We start from the raw sequence: 21,051 nt of genomic DNA, 5'->3' as shown, positions 1-21,051 counted from the left end.
TTAAAATACCGAAAATTGACAAAACCCACAACGAACCCATATAATATTAAACTAAAAAATTAACAAGAAATATAAAATTTAATCAAAACCCATATATTTATATATTAAATTGATATATTTAATAAATAAATAAAAAATGCATGCGTAGAAGTTGGCATTGAGTGGAGGAGGGTTGGAGTAAACTAAACTTCCGGACTGTTTTCACAATCCGATCCATATATCTATATTTAATTGATATATTTGGAATGAAAAAATAAAATAAAGGAAGAAGAAGAAAGGAAGCAGGGTTACCTTTGAATCAGATTGGGGTTCACCGTCTCTTTGCACCCACATCCCATCCAACTTGATGTTAGAGATATGAGAAATCTTGTGCCAGTTCTCTCCGGTCCCTCTTTGGCAACGTTTTATAAGAAGCGATGAATAAGAGATCTCCAATTTCTTCAATAATGGAGCAGTAAGCAAGTAGTTTGGCAGAGACTTTAGTTTTTTGCAGCAATAAATTTCCAAGGACTGAAGACGTGGCATTATTATCGGATTTGTAACAATACCATTATCATTTTCTCCCCTTCCTCCCATCCCAATCCATTCTTCCCAATTGATCATCTCCTTAAATTGGAGAGATTTCAAGTTTGGGAATATGATGCCGTAGTCTTTCTTGTTTTTGGAATCTTCTATTCCCAGAAATTCATCTCCCACCTTCTTCACATTAACAAGCCATTCTATCTCTAATACTTCAAGGGATGGCACCTGCCCCAAAGTAGGCAAAGTAGGATAAATTGTGTTGCCCTTGTGGCCCCTAATTGTTAAACGTTGCAAGTTTGGTGGTAGCTCTAAGGCAGTCAATACTTTTACGTCATTCTCCATTCTTTCTTCACGTTTGGGGTAAAATATTTCTCCAAACATTAGATCCAATCCACGGAGATGTATTTTATCTTTCAATTGTGCATTATGAGCCTCATCCACATTTACCACATTTTCCATCCCACATATTCGAAGAGTCCCTCGAAGTTGATTCAAATTTTTTAACTCTCCAAGTTTACATCCTTCTGTACCATTCTTATCACCTATGTTGAATTCACTTAATCTTCTAAGACCAATTAATTTCCCAATCCCTTTTGGAAATACCACATCTCGCGAAAAACTACGATCATGAAATATAAGATGTCTTAAATTAATTTGTTTACTCATCCCTTGTGGCAATTTCTTGAAATAAGGACAATTCTCGATTTTCAAAGTTTGTAAATTACATAGATTGCAAAAGGTTTCAGGCAATTCCCCTATTTCAACATTCTCAGATATAAAGAGACACCTTAAATGTATCAAATTTTCCACAGCATCTGGAAGTTTCTTAATTAGACAATCCAAAATTAATGTTCGTAAACATTTAAAATGATGGAATGAGTTGAGCATCTCAAACTCATAATCCTTTTCACGCGAAAGAAGATAGAGAGTGCGTAGATTTTTTGCACGATAGATGGATTCAAGACAATGCCTTTCTTTTGAAATTTTTAAATGTAAATGACGTGCACTTTGACAATCTATCTCCTTATCACCATCAGTTTCGAAGGTTTCAGTTTTTGTCATTAATTGAGCAAAGTCATGCACTATATCATGCATTTTGCAACCTATTATCTTGCCATCACTATATTCATCTCTCTTGAAATCTTGGAAGAAAGAGCGCATGGCCAACTTTTCAAAGTATGCTTCTGCTATGTCTTCCATCTCCATATTTGTCTTTGACTCAACATATCCTTGTGCCATCCAATGGAGGACCAATTGATCTCTACGAAAGATATAATCTTTTGCAAAGACAGAACAATATGAGAAACAACGTCTCATTGTTGGGGGTAGTTCATAATAACTCAAAAGCAATGGTGCCAGAATGCTTTTTTCAATATTTTCAATATCTTCCAATTCCCACAAATTGCTATTCAAAATCTTATTCCATTGTTCTCTACTTCTGTTGTTCTGCATGAGGCTACCTAGAAGCTTTGCTGCAAGCGGTAAGCCTTTACACTTAAAGGCTAGTTTTCTGCCAAGATCTTCTAGATTCTTGAGATCCTCCTCGTTAGAAAATGCCATCCTAAAAATCAACCAGCAGTCTTCATCAGACAATACCTCCAAATTTATAGGGAGGGCACTCCCTATCATTTTTGCAACTGTTAGTTTACGTGTGGTTACTAGAATTCTACTGCCACGAACACCATTTTCAAAAGCATGTTTGAACGGCTCCCATTCTTCAGAGTGTTCAGTCCACACATCATCTAAGACAAGAAAATACTTCTTCTCCTTAATCAAATCTTGAATTTCACACAAGAGAGTTTGCAATTCAGTATCATCAAGGGGTCCATGTTTAGGGTCAACCTCCTTAATGATTGCTTTGGCAACCTTGCACTGATCGAATGGATCAGAAACACAAATCCACATTCTTTTTTGAAAATGGGCTTGCACATCAGGATGATTGTAGGCTAGTTGGGCAAGAGTTGTTTTTCCAATACCGCCCATACCCACTAAGGAGATCACACGATAAGAATTTCTTTCATCTTGACTACCCACATCTAATAAGTTTCTTAGTAGATCATCCCTATATTTATCACGACCAATTATATGGGACACATCCACAAAGGACGTGGTTGTTTGTCGCTTAACTACATCAGGTTGCCTATTAAAGTCAATCCCACAGGTTGCTTTGTCTTTGAAAATCATATCTAACTTTTCATTCAGTTTTCTTATCATGTGACCAACATCATGACGCAGAGGAAGGTTAAAACAACATGATGGAGATGGGACGAAGGAGCATACCTTCTTCTTGACAACAGCAGGAGCGTTAGTATCAGCAGGTTTTCCTTCTTCTTTCTCAATCTCTGCTCTGATCCTTGCAGTGTTCCAGGTGTCCAAGATGTCATCTATCTCATAGTACTGGTCTTGGAGCCGCTCTAACCAATTCTTCTCAGTACGCAGCTTCACTGGTTGTCTTTCCTCAGCATCGTCCAGCATTGCCTTGATCATTCCGAGCTTGTCTTGAAGCTTTTGGACTTCCTTATCAACGCCAACTAGCAAGTTGATCTCTTGCTTAGCAAGCTGAACAGCGATTGAACCCAACTTCTTGAAGAGATCAATGAGTAGTGTATCAGCCATAGCTAATGGAGAATGAAAGTAAAGTTGGATTGAACAACACAAGAAAGAAACAGGTGCGCTTGTCAATGTTCCCGGTTTCTTTTGTAGTAGTTTTGGACAGGAGTGGCAAAGATATTATTTGACGCACACACTGCTTTACAAATTTTCCATGCAAAGTGGGGTCACGCGGTAACGATGATTACGGGTGTGTTTGGATAAAACTTATTTTGCTGAAACTAAAAACTGAAAACTGAAAACGCTATAGCAAAATAATTTTTAAATGTGTGAAGAGTGCTGTGGGCCCCATTTTTAATAAAAAAATTGATAAAAAATGAAATTTGTGGCTCTGTAAACAGTGTACATATGCACTGTTCACTACAGAAAGTCAAAAATTACGATTACTGTTTAATGAACAATAACCGAAATACTCCAAAAACGCGTGAAAACCAAAAAAAAAAATAAAAAAAAATAAAAACGCAAAGTAAAAAACGCAAAGTAGAAAACGTTGAATACAAACACACACTACATAACATGTTAGCATAAATCACGGACCTTACGCGTGGCCCAAGAAACAAAAGTAATCTTTGGAAAGTGGCCCATTACAGTAACCTTTCTTTTTCTTTTTGTATCTGATTGTAAGAAGAAAAAATTATTCTTCTTTCACAAAATGTAAAAATATACATTTTAAAATATAAAATTTAATATGGAAGGCCACCAGTCAAATTCAATGGTATTTTTTTAAAACCAATTTAGTTTCAAATTATTTCATTTAGTGTGCACTTAAATTAGGAGTCTTTTGGCTGAATATTGCTAAATTTGAAGTTAATTTGTGTTATAGGTACTGTTTGAACTTATTTAGGAATCTGAGGAAAGAGAGTGAATTTCGGCAATACCATTGCCGAAATTCAACAAAAGTAGGAGAGAGAAATTTTTGATTTTCGGCAACACCATCACCGAAATAGGAGGGAAAATTTTTTATTTTTTTTCCCTCCTATTTCGGCAATGCCATTGCCACATTTCACTTTTTTTTTTTTTTTTTTTTTTTAAGAAATGATATGTGCACACAATTTTTACAATATTTTTACATTTTCCCTCCTATTTCGGCAATGCCATTGCCACATTTCACTTTTTTTTTTTTTTTTAAGAAATGATATGTGCACACAATTTTTAAAATATTTTTACAACAAATTTTAAGTGGCAGGTTATATTTGTTGGATTAAAAAAGTAATCTCAGTGTTAAATTCAAATTTTAACTAATAATAACTAATTACCTGTGATTTGTTGTAAAAATGTTGTAAAAATATTGTAAAAATTGTGTGCACATATCATTTCTTAAAAAAAAAAAAAAAAAAAAAAAAAAAAGTGAAATGTGGCAATGGCATTGCCGAAATAGGAGGGAAAAAAAATAAAAAATTTTCCCTCCTATTTCGGTGATGGTGTTGCCGAAAATCAAAAATTTCTCTCTCCTACTTTTGTTGAATTTCGGCAATGGTATTGCCGAAATTCACTCTCTTTCCTCAAATTCCTAAATAAGTTCAAACAGTACCTATAACACAAATTAACTTCAAATTTAGCAATATTCAGCCAAAAGACTCCTTAAATTAGGGTTGAAATTAACATCTTGCCCCCACCTAAATAACTTATCATGTCTTGCACAATTGTTTTCCACCCCAAAGACATAATAGGACAAGGACAAGTTTTTCTCACTCTACCTGATCCCAAGTGTGTATTGTAAGGATCCGATTTCGTAACGAATCTAAACAGTATTGGATTCGCACGTAAAAGGCCCAGACAATATCATTTGTAGAGCGTGGGTTTGAAAGGCTAGGCCTTGATCGACGAGCGATGGGTTTTTCGTGGTATTTGCGCGTGTCTAGGTCGTCTTCACCCATGGAGTTTTTCTCCTGGAGGTGGGCTGGGAGGCTCTGGTTTTTGGCCATTTTTCCCAGCCCCTTCTTTAGGTTACTGATTTTTCCTTTTATATTCCCTCGTGTTCGCTGTCCTTCGTCCACGTACAGGGTCAGCATTTCCAAGATTGATATTTGTCCCATCAGCTTTCCCTCAAAGTCGTTGGGGGTGGTTGTAAAAGTCTAAGAATGCGGCTCTGTCAGGTTCAGAGCATTGAATGGCAGTAAGAGCAGCTTTCCTTTGATATTTCAGATCTTTATCCCAAGTTTCAGTCCTATACCGTTCTTACCCTCCTCTCTGAGGGGGGACTTTGGGTCTGCCGAGGACTGAACTGCCCCCGGCGGTATCCATAGGCCACCTTGTCAAGTTTGGGCCATAGCCCTTCTCGGCTTGGGCCTTTGGGTTCTCCCCGGGTAGATGGGTCTGGCCCATAAATCATTTGGGCCCCACAATAGCCCCTCAAAACCCGGCTGTCCAACCTTCTGGTTGGAAAGGGGGGTTTTGGTAATACCAAGCCCCTTCCCACGGCCCAGTTGGTTCGGCCTATTAATAATGCTGGCGGCTCTTCATCTTCCCAAGGAATGCACCGGTCTGTAAGACAGTTTCTTGATTTTATTCTAGGCGGGTTTTTATCATTTAGGTATTCAAGGCACGCTTTTAATGGCCTCTATTTACGGAACTGCTTTAATTCGACGGTTTGTTTTGGCGAGGTGGAAAAGTGGAACCGTCGTGTTTGGGTTTACAGATTCCTTTGGAGATCTGAACCTATTAAATGCCCCCCGCTCCGCCCTCTGTATAAGTAGGACAGGAGGAGGTTATTGTTTTTGTAAAGAATCCATTTTCATCCCTCTGAGATTTGAAATATTTGGCCTCCCCTAGGGTTCATTTTACCCACTGGTTTACACCCTAAGTCGTGATACACTTTACCATAACAACGAACGATGCAAGAGCAAGAACCCTCCCATAAACGCCACGTTCCAATAAAGCTCATAATGGCTCGATCGGGACAGGGATGGCGAAGACTCAAAATCAGCCTTACCCTTCTTTCAGTCAAAATCCAAAACAGGGACTCGTCACGTCAAACTTTCGACGTGACTGAGTCGAGAACATCCATCATCGGCACCAACCGCTCTCTCATGAGCATACATAGTATGGCCCCAGCGTGTGAAGAGTCAGGACCGAGGCAGAGACTAAGTGTCTCTGCTTCTTCCTCTCTTTGTTCACTGGTGGCCCTCTCCGCCTCCCTTCCCTAGTCTTCCCAGCACCAGATTCGTCCTGGTGTTTTCATTTCTCCCTCTTTTGCTCCTTTTTCTTTCTTTTCATCTATTCTCTCTTCTTCTCCTCCTTCTTTACTCATATCCTCCATCTTTCTCGTTCATCTCCCCCATCTTCTTCATTGATTTCTTCCTTACTATTTCCTTCGCCGTCGTTTTTCTAAAGGAAGGTTCTTATCGTAGTATGAGCAGTATTGAGGCAGAGATGGAAGAGGCTTTGAAGACGAGTTTGAAAGACGCCTGACAGTTTACTTATCTGCACTACGGTTGTAATCGTTGCTTGGGCGGTTTACATTTTATATAGGCTCGTTTGTGCCCCTTTTTGTATGTTGTAATAATTTTTCATATTAATAAAAATTGTTGTTTATCTCATTTCGCATGTTATGTCTCTAAGTTCTTATAAACTTGCAAGCGCTGCTCGGCACAGTAATATAGCATCTAAATCAAAGACGATTAAGACCAAAATACTTGATAATAAAAAAGATGTCGCCGTAACTTTAATAGAAGTGCTTGGCATGATAAGGCCGACTAGTAAAAAGTAATACTTACCCCCTGCTCGCCGAGGAGAAAAACGAAAGTTTGATGCCGTGTGATGAATAACTGTTTGGAGATATACCACTTACTAAATGAACAGTCTTCTTATACGGCTGAATGCCGGGGCGTTGCACCACCTTCCTTACACCTTTATTGGCCTTAACCTTTTATGGCGTTTATGCCGTGGATGAGGTGACCTGAGCTTTTTATCGGGTAGCCCATCTTACGAAATTCAAAACCCTTCTTCTTCTTTTTTTTTTTTTTATATATCTAAGTATTTTGGTTTCCTCATTGGCTTGGGTCCGAGGACCATACAAAGCCGTGGTTCTGTTTACCCTTTTTTCAGGTATCTCACAAGTTACCGAGCAGGAGGTTGTCCTCGGCAACGGTTATTCCCCGGCGTGGGCCGTAGTCCCTGGGCCTCTATGTAGTACGGGCCTGGGCCGTGAATTTACTAGGCCCACAAATTAGGAGATATTTCCGTAGTCTTTGGTCACGCGGTACTTTTTGGCGTCCCAGTGTTCGAGGTATACCTCCACGAGGCTCCTTTAACCTTGTGGTTGCAGATGGCATTGGAAATCGAGCCGGAGACGTTTTGTCTGTAGCGTTCCTTGGGACGCTGCGTGAATTGAATGCCATCACCTCATCTTTTTCAAATAAGTAGGAGGGCAGATCACTTTTCTTACGCACAACTCCTTCAGCTTCCTCCCTTAATAAGTCATGTCTGAGGCGAGGGTTAGGGAAAAAGAACTCTCTTCGCCGCAGAGGCGCCATGTTTTCCTGAGGCTCGAAAGGGTGATGTACGGGCCAAGGAAGCATAAACCCCAGAGAAATTTCCACTTCGACAGAGGGAAGAGGGGGTTTCCCCCTCTTCTAGCCAAAATCCGAAGCAGGTTCTGGTCATGCCAGATTTTTGGTGTGTCCGCAGAAGAAATTTCCACCATCAGCACTGTCTACCTTGTAGCCGGCAAATTTTTGCGGGGGCTTCCCCACTTCCGGCTCCCTGCACCTTTTCTGTAGATGGTGTTAGCCTGAGGTCAGGTTCTTTGGCTGCCTGAGTTATGGGCATGTAGAAGCGTCGAGGAATAGTTTCCTCAGACGACACCTTGGGACAGTAGCCAATCTCTCCTCTGAGCTATCTCCTCGACTTTATCTTCACTCTTTTGTACTTTTCTTTTGCTCACGCAGTTAACTCTAGTGTAAGCTTGTTTCAGCTTTTTACTGTACACTGTACTATTCCTTTGTCTTAATAAAAGATGTGTTCATTTCTTTATACATGCTTTTTATTTTTTATTATTATTATTTTTTTTGTAACAACTACTTTGTGCATGAACATCAAATCTAAGCTTGCCCTTAATGATATTCCGGGCGGAAAAATGCTTTAACACAGATTCCTTCTAGTTTAAACTCACAAGTATTATCAAGTATAACAATGGTAATCCTCAATAAATCGAACTCTTGGAACTAACCGGGATAACTGCTGAGTGCTGCGCGATGCACGCCAGACCCACGTCCAAAACTTAGCTTTCCTCATCCAGGTAGTTGGTTTCCCCAGAGGCTTGGGTCCGAGGACCATGCAATGCCTTGGTTCTGTCCAAAACCTAGTTTTCCACATCCAGGTAGTTGGTTTCCCCTGAGGCTTGGGTTCGAGGACCATGCAATGCCTTGGTTCTGTCCAAAACCTAGTTTTCCACATCCAGGTAGTTGGTCCCCTGAGGCTTGGTCCGAGGACCATGCAATGCCTTGGTTCTGTCCAAAACCTAGTTTTCCACATCCAGGTAGTTGGTTTCCCCTGAGGCTTGAGTCCGTGGACCATGCAATGCCTTGGTTCTGTCCAAAACCTAGTTTTCCTCATCCAGGTAGTTGGTTTCCCCTGAGGCTTGGGTCCGAGGACCATGCAATGCCTTGGTTCTGTCCAAAACCTAGTTTTCCTCATCCAGGTAGTTGGTTTCCCCTGAGGCTTGGGTCCGAGGACCATGCAATGCCTTGGTTCTGTCCAAAACCTAGTTTTCCTCATCCAGGTAGTTGGTTTCCCCTGAGGCTTGGGTCCGAGGACCATGCAATGCCTTGGTTCTGTCCAAAACCTAGTTTTCCTCATCCAGGTAGTTGGTTTCCCCTGAGGCTTGGGTCCGAGGACCATGCAATGCCTTGGTTCTGTCCAAAACCTAGTTTTCCACATCCAGGTAGTTGGTTTCCCCTGAGGCTTGGGTCCGTGGACCATGCAATGCCTTGGTTCTGTCCAAAACCTAGTTTTCCTCATCCAGGTAGTTGGTTTCCCCTGAGGCTTGGGTCCGAGGACCATGCAATGCCTTGGTTCTGTCCAAAACCTAGTTTTCATTGACGCTGGGACTTGGTTTTAGGGGAGTTAGCCCCTAGAATTACTCGCGCGCTTAACGCTGACAAACGTAGCCCCTAATTAAGAAGCATAACCCCTAGCGGAGCTTTACGCTGGAGTTGGAACTTGGTTTTAGGGGCATTAGCTCCTCGGCCAAGCCCCTAGCGTTTATCCATACGATTAACTCTACCAAGCGCCTAGTTTGCTCTTTACGGGGGACCCTGGGCTTTGTGGGAGTTAGCTCCTCAGTCAAGCCCCTAGTCAAGGAACTTAGTCCCTAACGAGACTTCATACTAGAACTTTACAACCCACGGTTAGAAATAACGCCGGAATTCTCTCGACCCACCGCCTATACCAACACACAAGCCTTCCCCACAGACGGCGCCAATTGTAAGGACCCGATTTCGTAACGAATCTAAACAGTATTGGATTCGCACGTAAAAGGCCCAGAAAATATCATTTGTAGAGCGTGGGTTTGAAAGGCTAGGCCTTGATCGACGAGCGATGGGTTTTTCGTGGTATTTGCACGTGTCTAGGTCGTCTTCACCCATGGAGTTTTTCTCCTGGAGGTGGGCTGGGAGGCTCTGGTTTTTGGCCATTTTTCCCAGCCCCTTCTTTAGGTTACTGATTTTTCCTTTTATATTCCCTCGTGTTCGCTGTCCTTCGTCCACGTACAGGGTCAGCATTTCCAAGGTTGATATTTGTCCCATCAGCTTTCCCTCAAAGTCGTTGGGGGTGGTTGTAAAAGTCTAAGAATGTGGCTCTGTCAGGTTCAGAGCATTGAATGGCAGTAAGAGCAGCTTTCCTTTGATATTTCAGATCTTTATCCCAAGTTTCAGTCCTATACCGTTCTTACCCTCCTCTCTGAGGGGGGACTTTGGGTCTGCCGAGGACTGAACTGCCCCCGGCGGTATCCATAGGCCACCTTGTCAAGTTTGGGCCATAGCCCTTCTCGGCTTGGGCCTTTGGGTTCTCCCCGGGTAGATGGGCCTGGCCCATAAATCATTTGGGCCTCACATGTATATATATAATTTATATTTAAATTATTTATGCATATAATTTAATATTTTCTATACATAACTAGTTATAATTTATTTATTTTATACATATTGCATTGCTATCTCCAAACATTTGCCTCTCCTTCTCTCTAAGTATTATTATTATAGCCATTTCCCTCTCTGTTTTCATCTTTATCTCATCAAAATTAGAGCAATCTTATTAGAATTAATAAAATTCCTCAAATCATAATTTCCTTACCTTGAAGAGGAAATGAGAGACCCATGATATGACCCTATCTTGCTCTATTGTCATCCATAATTTGGATATGTTTTCTTAATTGCTTATTTATTAAAAGTAATTTAAAATAATATAAAAAATTAGTGGAATATTTTTCCTTTGTTTGGGCTGTCAAAATAAGCTCAAAAAATCCCCCCCAAAACTTTTTTTTTTTTTAACTTACCAAGCGAAATTCTCCTTTTCTTTTATTATTAATAATTTCACAAGTTGTATGGGTTAAAATCTAGTTAATTATTATGTGAAAATTGTAACGCAAAAAAAAAAAAAAAAAAAAAAAGATTTATCATTTTCTCTTATTTATATTCTTGCACATTTATTATTAATAATTCTACGAGTTGCACAAATTACAACCTAGTTCATCATTACACACAAATTGTTATGCAAAAATGATATTTCATTAAATTAAGATTAAAATATGTAGAGTTCTTAAAAAAAAAACATATAGAGGATAATAAAGATATATATTTCGCGAGCATATATTTTTTAACTAATGTTGTTGTCAAAAAGATTCATAACTTGTTCTTTTGCAGTAATCGATGTCCTTTGTTTTTTTATTACCACCTATAGGCTTCACGTGAGCATAATCATTGACATTAGTGATTTCATGAGACGTTATACATTTCCATCTACCAATTAAAAAAAAAATGTATCTTTTAAGTTTTTAACAAATATTTCTCAAAAAAAAAAAATATATATATATATATATATATATATATTTAAAAGGATAAGGATATTTAAAATATGAAGACCAAAAACTACATGGGTAACTAAAGCAATTGTTTTATAAAAAAAAGAAAAGAGAACAGAAATTACATTATGCCCGTTTACTCAGAAAATTGAGAAGCCTCACGACCTGAACTGAATACTGTGAGTTCGGTCTTTCTTCGTCTTCCTCTTCTTCTTCTTTCTTTCTGTCTTTCTATGTGTTTATGGTTGTTTGGCCATGGGTTTGGCCGTGGGTTTGTGCTATTTGATTTTTGTATTTTTGGATTGTGGTTTGTGTTTTGGGTAATGATTTTTCTGTGTGTTCTTTGGGTTGATTTCTCATGGGTATGGGTTGGTTATGATTTCTCTGTTCTTTAAGTTGATTTCTCACGAAGAGGGCAGAGCAGAGAGACTTACGGAGAGGGCAGAGCAAAGCAAAGAGAAGAGATGGAGGCGTCGTGCAAAGGGAGAGCAGAGATGAGAGATGAGAGATGAGGGGCCTAAGAGAACTGAATAATTGATGGGTATTTCCGTAATTCTCATTTTGCAATGGTAACCCACCCAAAACGCGCATTGCGCGTTTTCATTTATGGACCCCTAAGGGTCCATAAAAATTTCTGCGTTTCTCCTTATGTTTGGTCTATGCCCAAAACGCAACTTTTATCAAAAAGTTGCGTTTTGGAATTAACCAAACGCATATTTTGGTTTGGCTTTTTTCAAAAAGCCCGTTTTGGGCTCAAAATGTGCAAACAAACGGACACTTTACTAACATATGGTTTAAAAATTATCATTTTTTTCATTTGAAATTAGTTCTGTCTGTCTCCTGATACCTACTTCTATTAAAAACAATTGTAAATTTATATTTTTGTTACTTTTTTATCTCTCTCCTCAAAATATAAAAAATTAAAAATTAAGAGAAAAGAAAAAACCTATCTTTTATGTATTCTTTTCATATATAAACTTTTAGATCTTTCTATTTTAACAATTTTGACGAGGGCTGTCTCTATTTGCAACCCAAACTGAAGAAGCCAAGTTCAATTTTTTGGCCTGATGAAACCAATGTTTGGCCATCATTCATGGACTGTGTTGCAGTTATGCTGTCAGCTAAAATTGAACTTTTTGGAAACAAGTATATCAAAGTGAAAGAAATAGCGAGAAACAAGAGGCTGTCTTTCTGCTTCTCCATCAGTTTCTTGGGGGTGTTTGGTAGAGAATTTTGAGAAATGTTATTTGGGTGTTTTTGATATATGTAAATGAAAAAGTATATGAAAATACGTGTAATATTGTTTAAAATGCTCAAATATGTGTTCAAAATGGGCTAACAAACATGCCCTTAATCTTTCATTTTAGCTTGCTCAAATAAAATCTCATGCCTCAACTTTTTCTTCTGATTCAAAGTGTAAAGTTGAATGCTTTTAAGAGCATCTCCAATTGTGTAAAATACTCTCTATAATAGAGAGTAAGAGCAAAAAAAGGGCTCCAACTGTCTAACAGCCTCTTTATACATCAATTTTTTTTTTTGCTAATGAACAGTAGTTTATCAGGTCTGATGAGCTACTGTTCATTTTTCAAATCTTTTTTTTCTATCATAATAATTGGGTGTTGAATAAAAAAATGTTCAAAGATGTGTAGTTGTTATAAAAATAATAAATAATGAATGAAAAAATAATATTTAAATGAGATAAAAAAATCTGTTGAAAAGTGTATTTAAAAAAATAAATAGATAAAGGTAAAAATTACCGTTTATACTCTAAACAGTACAAAAAATTTAATTAGTCTGCTAGAGATGCCCAAAGAATGCAAATAGACTTGCTAAAGAATGCAAAGAATTTGTCATGTGCAGAATAGTTGTATATCATGGGCCCGGCCTCCCATATAATGGAAGTCTCAATTGCCTTCCACTCAATTGCCAAGAAGATCAATTAGAAAACAAAAAACAAAAAACAAAAAACTCTACATATAATAATAATTTGTTAATAAAATTCTTGAGTCATTGCAATAATTCAACAGGTAATATGCGAATTTTATATGCAAGTTGACTGAACAGCGATTGAACCCAACTGCTTGAAGAGATCAATGAGTAGTGCATCAGCCATAGCTAACGGAGACTCAAAGTAGAGTAGGATTTGACAACACAAGAAAGAAACAGCAAGTGTTTAGCAAGTGCGCATGGGCCAAAATGGCCAACTGGCTCTAAAATCGTAAGTATATAGTTAGTAGGTTCCGTTTACAAACATTATAACTTACTAGCATCTCAAGTCTTAAAAACTCGATTTTAGTCTTCAAAATCGAGTCTTTGAGGCTCGATTTGTAGCTTGAATCAGCTCTGATGTGGCAGAGCTGCCACTTGGCATTCACATGGAAATCGAGTCTCTAAGACTCGATTTCTAAACCCTATAAATACCACTCAGACCAAACGAAAAACCCAGAGAAAAAAAGAAAAAAAGAAAAGAAAACCAGAAACAGAAAGGGAGAGAAGATCGAGATCGGAGACCCAGGCGCGCGCGGCATGACCAGAAACTGACCAGCGACCCAGGCTCGCGCGAGACCCAGGCGGCCAGGGGCTTACGCCGGCCTGGGGCTCGCGCAACCCTGGGTCGCGCGCGGCCTGAGGCTCGCGCAAGCCCCTGGTCGCGCGCGACGCTGGCCGGTGCGAGCCTCAAGCCACGCTGGTGAGGTTTAGTAGTGAGGTTCTCTGTTTCTCTCCCTCTAATCTGATCTGATCTGCGTAGTGAAATTTCTTAAATTTGTTTTGGGTAGCTGTGTATTTCGGCATGTACATACTTAGAATTTTTAAAAAAGAAATTTGGGTTTGAAATCGAGTCTTAGAGACTCGATTTCCAAGTGGACATTCACGTGGAAAAAATGCCACATCAGAACTGGTCCAAGCATACAAATCGAGTCTCAAAGACTCGATTTATAGTCCCAAAATCGGGTCTTTAAAACTCGAGATGCTAGTAATTTATAATGTTTGTAAATGGAGCCTACTAATTATATACTTACGATTTTAGGTTCAGTCGGTCATTTTGGCCATGCGCATGTGAAGGTTACCCGGTTTCTTTTGTCGTAGTTTTTGACAGGGTGGCAAAGATATTATTTTGTCCTTTTGATAATATTGGATAGAGAAAAAAGAACTGTTAGGTACTGTCTTTGTCAAGTCAGATCTGAGCGGGTCTCACAGTTTTCAGATTATTTACAATAGTGCTATTAAAAGCTGTAACTCGAATAGTGCTACAAAAATTCTCTTGATGCATGATATGAGAACAGTAATGTAGATACTCTTGATATTTTTTATAGGTCCGGGGTTAATGTGTATCCTTAGTTTATACGATAAACTTTCTATACACGTTAGTAAAATCTATTTTCTATTGTTTTATAACGTCAGTTACAGTAAATTTGTCAGAAACACAGCAAAGTACAAACTCAAATCGTTAAGATTTTCAAACTATGTGTGCTTCTCTCACTGGTGGGAAATCCCACACCTTATCTTCAAAAATATTTTTTTATCCCATTTTCAGTTTCTAGGCATCCAGTAATTTGTAATTGAAAGACTGTCAGACTCAACAGTAAGTCGAGTTCTTTATCATTCCTCAGCTGTAATACATTTATTTGAGACAGCTCAATTAGCATCTCACTCCTAATATAATTGACCTCTATACATTAATTAACTTCCTTAAATTTTTAACGCGTGAAAAGTGAAACTATCCCCTCTCAAAAAAAAAAAAAAAAAAGGGTGAAACTATCCATTTACTCATCTTATGGTCTATTGATAGCACATGTGCAATGCACATAAAATTTGGACCATGAGACTTAAGAATTCTTACAGGAAAATAAACAGATACCGAAAGAGTTGAAACTTGAAACTCTAAAAAAAAAAAAAAAAAAAGGAAAAAAAAAGCATAAAGGTAAAAGAAAAACCACTTGTATGCATTTAAAGTGAATAAACAGTAAGATAAAAATAGTCTAAAACGTTAGGAAGGGGGTAATTCAGGATTTCATCAGGGGGTAATTCAGGAAGGGTGTACTGCTTAATATGTCTGTTTATTACCTTTTCCGTGAATGAATGAATTAAAAAAAATAGATCTTTTACATTGGTTTAAGGAAATATCATAAAATATGAAAATAGATGTAGCGAATAAAATAAGAGTAAAGTAATGTCGTCAAACACTCCATTAGGGTCCGTTTGGATACAGCTGAAAATTGAAAATTGAAACTGAAAACTGAAAAACACTGTAGCAAAATAATTTTTAAATGTGTAAATAGTACCGTGGGACCCATTTTTAATATTTTTTTTCTGAATAAAGTGATTGCGGGTCCCATGAACAGTGTAAAAAAGTATATGCACAGTAAAATTTGTCTCCCGCACAGTATATAAACAGTATTTTTACTGTTCATTCACTGAAAAAAAAAAAAAAAAAAAAAGCTTGAAACGCAAACGTGCGTTTGGGAAGCGCAAAACGCGCTTCCCAAACGCACTCTTACTCACAAAGTACACACACTCACCCATCACCATTTTAATTCAAAAACCTAAGCATGTATTATGGGTAAGTGAGTATTTGCAATAAACATTTCCTAAAAAAAAATGTAAAAAGATGTTTATGTCAATAGGGTATTCTATTGCCCTTTTGTCAATAATGGTAGACTTCTACAGGTTTTTGGGATAGCTTAGGGTTTGTGACTTTGTTGTAGTTTATTTTCCACTTACCTAATCAAAAAAATATTAGTTTATTTTCTCTTTATTTATAGTTTTTTTTTTTTTTTGAAATCGAATTTTTTAACAAGGGTGACTTCACAATAAGGTTAGGATGGTCATAAATTTTGAATAAAGTTTGACCAGAAACTTGATTATAGTTTTGTAAACTCAGGCTACAACTCTACTCAATTTTTTGTATTTGATGTAAATTTCAATAAATCCATTATTAAATTATATTCTCTTTGTATATCCTTCAAATTTGCAAAATTTCAAGAAGATCAAAGATCAATAGATATGTCATCAACTAAATGATTAAATTTTAAGTTTTTATAGTCTAAAATTAATTTGTTACTAAGAGTAATAAAGTAACTGATTTTATTACTGTTAGAGATATTTTAGCCCATTAGCATAGGCCTAAGCCTAATTCTACTTTGTATGCAAGACAAGTCTCCTACTTGTACTAGAAGTCTATTAGTCTAGGGTTTAATTTATTATATATACACATGTTATAATTCATTGTAACACAAGATTTGTACTACACTCTAATATATTATTGATGTAGCCCTTTTAGGGTTTCTTCCGTGGATGTAGGCCGTTTGGTTGAATCACGTAACCCTCGTGTGTTGAACATTGTGTATCAATGCTAATATTTAACAATTACATATAAACTATTTAAGATCAATATTTAGGTTCAAGTCATGCTCAAGTCTAACTTCTACGCCCATCCAAAAAATCAAAAAAAAAAAGTCTAACTTCTACGATATCTTTTCACTTTCCTCTAAGTTTTTCTATATTAAAGATTTTATTTGCATGACTAAAATGGAACAATGGAAGTGTTTGAATTAATCTTGATTTTGCTAGTTATTCCCATCTAAATAAATGATTCAATGAAAAAAAGTATATATTTCTAATGAATCCAATGAAAACCAAAGCTTACTGGTAACAAAAGAGGGCACCCTCATGTTAACATTATCCTTATTCTTCTTATCATCTGTCACAGTCGATTTTCTAGATTGTATCATTACATTCTGCTTAACGATGGGATGGATTGAACGCCAACGATGAAGATTAATTCCAATCACACCTTTTCAGTTGTTTTGTAACACTAGCTACAATAAATTCGTCAGAAACGTAGCAAAGTACAAACTCAATATTGATAAGATTTTAAACTACATCTCCTCCTCTTACTGGTGGCAAATCCCATGCCTTATCTTCAAAAAGAGCAATGCTGGTGTCATACACTTGTGCACAACTTTATGTCATAACTCGCCACATGGCGAGTTATGGTTGGTTAGAGTGTGTTAGTGGGCCATATGGGGACACACTCTAACCAACCACAACTCGCCATGTGTCGAGTTGTGGCACAAAATTGTGCACAAGTGTGTGACACCAGCATTTCTCCTTCAAAAATATATATTTTTATCCCCTCGTTAGTTTCTAGGCAACCAGTACTTTATAATTGAGGCACTGACTGAATATGAAAACGAGTTCTTTATCATTGCTCAACCGTCATATATTTATTTGTAATTTTTTAATTGACACATGTTAAGTATGTGGTACATCTGATCATAAATCGCAAAGGCAAAGGATTTACTTCAAATTAAGGGAGTATTTGGTTGTGATGTTTAAATAATAATTTTTAGTGTTTAAGATGCTATTTAGTAGTATAACTAGAATAACGATTTTCAGTGTTTAAATAATATTATTTATATTTTCATTCATATGTATTTTTAAAAAATATAAATAATGTTACTAAAATAACATTATCAAACACACCCTAAGTATTATAACATATAATTTTATAACATTTTTTCGTCACATGTACACATGTATTTTCAAAAAATACAAACAGCATTACTAAAATAACGTTACCAAACACACCCTAAACTATTATAACACATATTTTTATAATATTTTTTAACCATATGTGTGGGGCCCAAATGATTTATGGGCCAGGCCCATCTACCCGGGGAGAACCCAAAGGCCCAAGCCGAGAAGGGCTATGGCCCAAACTTGACAAGGTGGCCTATGGATACCGCCGGGGGCAGTTCAGTCCTCGGTAGACCCAAAGTCCCCCCTCAGAGAGGAGGGTAAGAACGGTATAGGACTGAAACTTGGGATAAAGATCTGAAATATCAAAAGAAAGCTGCTCTTACTGCCATTCAATGCTCTGAACCTGACAGAGCCGCATTCTTAGACTTTTACAACCACCCCCAACGACTTTGAGGGAAAGCTGATGGGACAAATATCAACCTTGGAAATGCTGACCCTGTACGTGGACGAAGGACAGCGAACACGAGGGAATATAAAAGGAAAAATCAGTAACCTAAAGAAGGGGCTGGGAAAAATGGCCAAAAACCAGAGCCTCCCAGCCCACCTCCAGGAGAAAAACTCCATGGGTGAAGACGACCTAGACACGCGCAAATACCACGAAAAACCCATCGCTCGTCGATCAAGGCCTAGCCTTTCAAACCCACGCTCTACAAATGATATTGTCTGGACCTTTTACGTGCGAATCCAATACTGTTTAGATTCGTTACGAAATCGGGTCCTTACAATTGGCGCCGTCTGTGGGAAAGGCTTGTGTGTGGGTATAGGCGGTGGGTCGAGAGAATTCCGGCGTTATTTCTAACCGTGGGTTGTAAAGTTCTAGTATGAAGTCTCGTTAGGGACTAAGTTCCTTGACTAGGGGCTTGACTGAGGAGCTAACTCCCACAAAGCCCAGGGTCCCCCGTAAAGAGCAAACTAGGCGCTTGGTAGAGTTAATCGTATGGATAAACGCTAGGGGCTTGGCCGAGGAGCTAATGCCCCTAAAACCAAGTTCCAACTCCAGCGTAAAGCTCCGCTAGGGGTTATGCTTCTTAATTAGGGGCTACGTTTGTCAGCGTTAAGCGCGCGAGTAATTCTAGGGGCTAACTCCCCTAAAACCAAGTCCCAGCGCCAATGAAAACTAGGTTTTGGACTGAACCAAGGCATTGCATGGTCCACGGACTCAAGCCTCAGGAGAAACCAATTACCTGGATGTGGAAAACTAGGTTTTGGACAGAACCAAGGCATTGCATGGTCCTCGGACCCAAGCCTCAGGGGAAACCAACTACCTGGATGAGGAAAACTAGGTTTTGGACAGAACCAAGGCATTGCATGGTCCTCGGACCCAAGCCACAGGGGAAACCAACTACCCGGATGAGGAAAACTAGGTTTTGGACAGAACCAAGGCATTGCATGGTCCACGGACTCAAGCCTCAGGAGAAACCAACTACCTGGATGTGGAAAACTAGGTTTTGGACAGAACCAAGGCATTGCATGGTCCTCGGACCCAAGCTTAGGGGAAAACCAACTACCTGGATGTGGAAACTAGGTTTTGGACAAACCAAGGCATTGCATGGTCCTCGGACCCAAGCCTCAGGGGAAACCAACTACCTGGATGAGGAAAACTAGGTTTTGGACAACCAAGGCATTGCATGGTCCTCGGACCAAGCCTCAGGGGAAACCAACTACTAGCCCAAGGCATTGCATGGTCCTGGACCAAGCCTAGGGGAAACCACCCTGGATGAGGAAAACTAGGTTTTGGACAGAACCAAGGCATTGCATGGTCCTCGGACCAAGCCTCAGGGGAAACCAACTACCTGGATGTGGAAAAACTAGGTTTTGGAGGAACCAAGGCATTGCATGGTCGAACCCAAGCCTCAGGGGAACCAACTACCTGCAGAACCAAGGCATTGCATGGTCCTCGAACCCAAGCCTCAGGGGAAACCAACTACCTGGATGTGGAAAACTAGGTTTTGGACAGAACCAAGGCATTGCATGGTCCTCGGACCCAAGCCTCTGGGGAAACCAACTACCTGGATGAGGAAAGCTAAGTTTTGGACGTGGGTCTGGCGTGCATCGCGCAGCACTCAGCAGTTATCCCGGTTAGTTCCAAGAGTTCGATTTATTGAGGATTACCATTGTTATACTTGATAATACTTGTGAGTTTAAACTAGAAGGAATCTGTGTTAAAGCATTTTTCCGCCCGGAATATCATTAAGGGCAAGCTTAGATTTGATATTCATGCACAAAGTAGTTGTTACAAAAAAAATAATAATAAAAAAAAATAAAAAGCATGTATAAAGAAATGAACACATCTTTTATTAAGACAAAGGAATAGTACAGTGTACAGTAAAAAGCTGAAACAAACTTACACTAGAGTTAACTGCGTGAGCAAAAGAAAAGTATAAAAGAGTGAAGATAAAGTCGAGGAGATAGCTCAGAGGAGAGATTGGCTACTGTCCCAAGGTGTCGTCTGAAGAAACTATTCCTCGACGCTTCTACATGCCCATAACTCAGGCAGCCAAAGAACCTGACCTCAGGCTAACACCATCTACAGAAAAGGTGCAGGGAGCCGGAAGTGGGGAAGCCCCCGCAAAAATTTGCCGGCTACAAGGTAGACAGTGCTGATGGTGGAAATTTCTTCTGCGGACACACCAAAAATCTGGCATGACCAGAACCTGCTTCGGATTTTGGCTAGAAGAGGGGGAAACCCCCTCTTCCCTCTGTCGAAGTGGAAATTTCTCTGGGGTTTATGCTTCCTTGGCCCGTACATCACCCTTTCGAGCCTCAGGAAAATATGGCGCCTCTGCGGCGGAGAGAGTTCTTTTTCCCTAACCCTCGCCTCAGACATGACTTATTAAGGGAGGAAGCTGAAGGAGTTGTGCGTAAGAAAAGTGATCTGCCCTCCTACTTATTTGAAAAAGATGAGGTGATAGCATTCAATTCACGCAGCGTCTCAAGGAACGCTACAGACAAAACGTCTCCGGCTCGATTTCCAATGCCATCTGCAACCACAAGGTTAAAGGAGCCTCGTGGAGGTACACCTCGAACACTGGGACGCCAAAAAGTACCGCGTGACCAAAGACTACGGAAATATCTCCTAATTTGTGGGCCTAGTAAATTCACGGCCCAGGCCCGTACTACATAGAGGCCCAGGGACTACGGCCCACGCCGGGGAATAACCGTTGCCGAGGACAACCTCCTGCTCGGTAACTTGTGAGATACCTGAAAAAAGGGGTAAACAGAACCACGGCTTTGTATGGTCCTCGGACCCAAGCCAATGGGGAAACCAAAATACTTAGATATATAAAAAAAAAAAAAAAGAAGAAGAAGGGTTTTGAATTTCGTAAGATGGGCTACCCGATAAAAAGCTCAGGTCA

General features: G+C 39.1%; 1 protein-coding gene across 1 annotated transcript; it reads right to left on the bottom strand.

Moving 5' to 3' along the window:
- Nucleotides 1-182: 182 nt before the first annotated feature.
- On the bottom strand, nucleotides 183-3,138 carry LOC115986151 (putative disease resistance protein RGA3). Its single transcript, XM_031109007.1, has 2 exons — nucleotides 292-3,138; nucleotides 183-221 (listed from the first exon to the last, which is right to left on the bottom strand). Exons 1-2 carry the CDS (start codon nucleotides 3,136-3,138, stop codon nucleotides 183-185), a joined length of 2,886 nt encoding a protein of 961 aa, XP_030964867.1.
- Nucleotides 3,139-21,051: the final 17,913 nt, after the last annotated feature.

This window comes from Quercus lobata, chromosome 4 (assembly GCF_001633185.2).
Source record: "Quercus lobata isolate SW786 chromosome 4, ValleyOak3.0 Primary Assembly, whole genome shotgun sequence".
Taxonomy (NCBI): domain Eukaryota; kingdom Viridiplantae; phylum Streptophyta; class Magnoliopsida; order Fagales; family Fagaceae; genus Quercus; species Quercus lobata.
The sequence above is the reverse complement of the archived record's forward strand: the minus strand, read 5'-3'. Positions and strand labels throughout refer to the sequence as shown.

Bases quoted from the DNA above. Each gene is read 5' to 3' on its own strand.
- LOC115986151 (XM_031109007.1), bottom strand. From the start codon at position 3,138: ATGGCTGATACACTACTCATTGATCTCTTCAAGAAGTTGGGTTCAATC. The intron at 222-291 runs GTAACCCTGCTT...AATTAAATATAG, and splicing joins AACCCCAATCTGATTCAAAG to ATATATGGATCGGATTGTGA.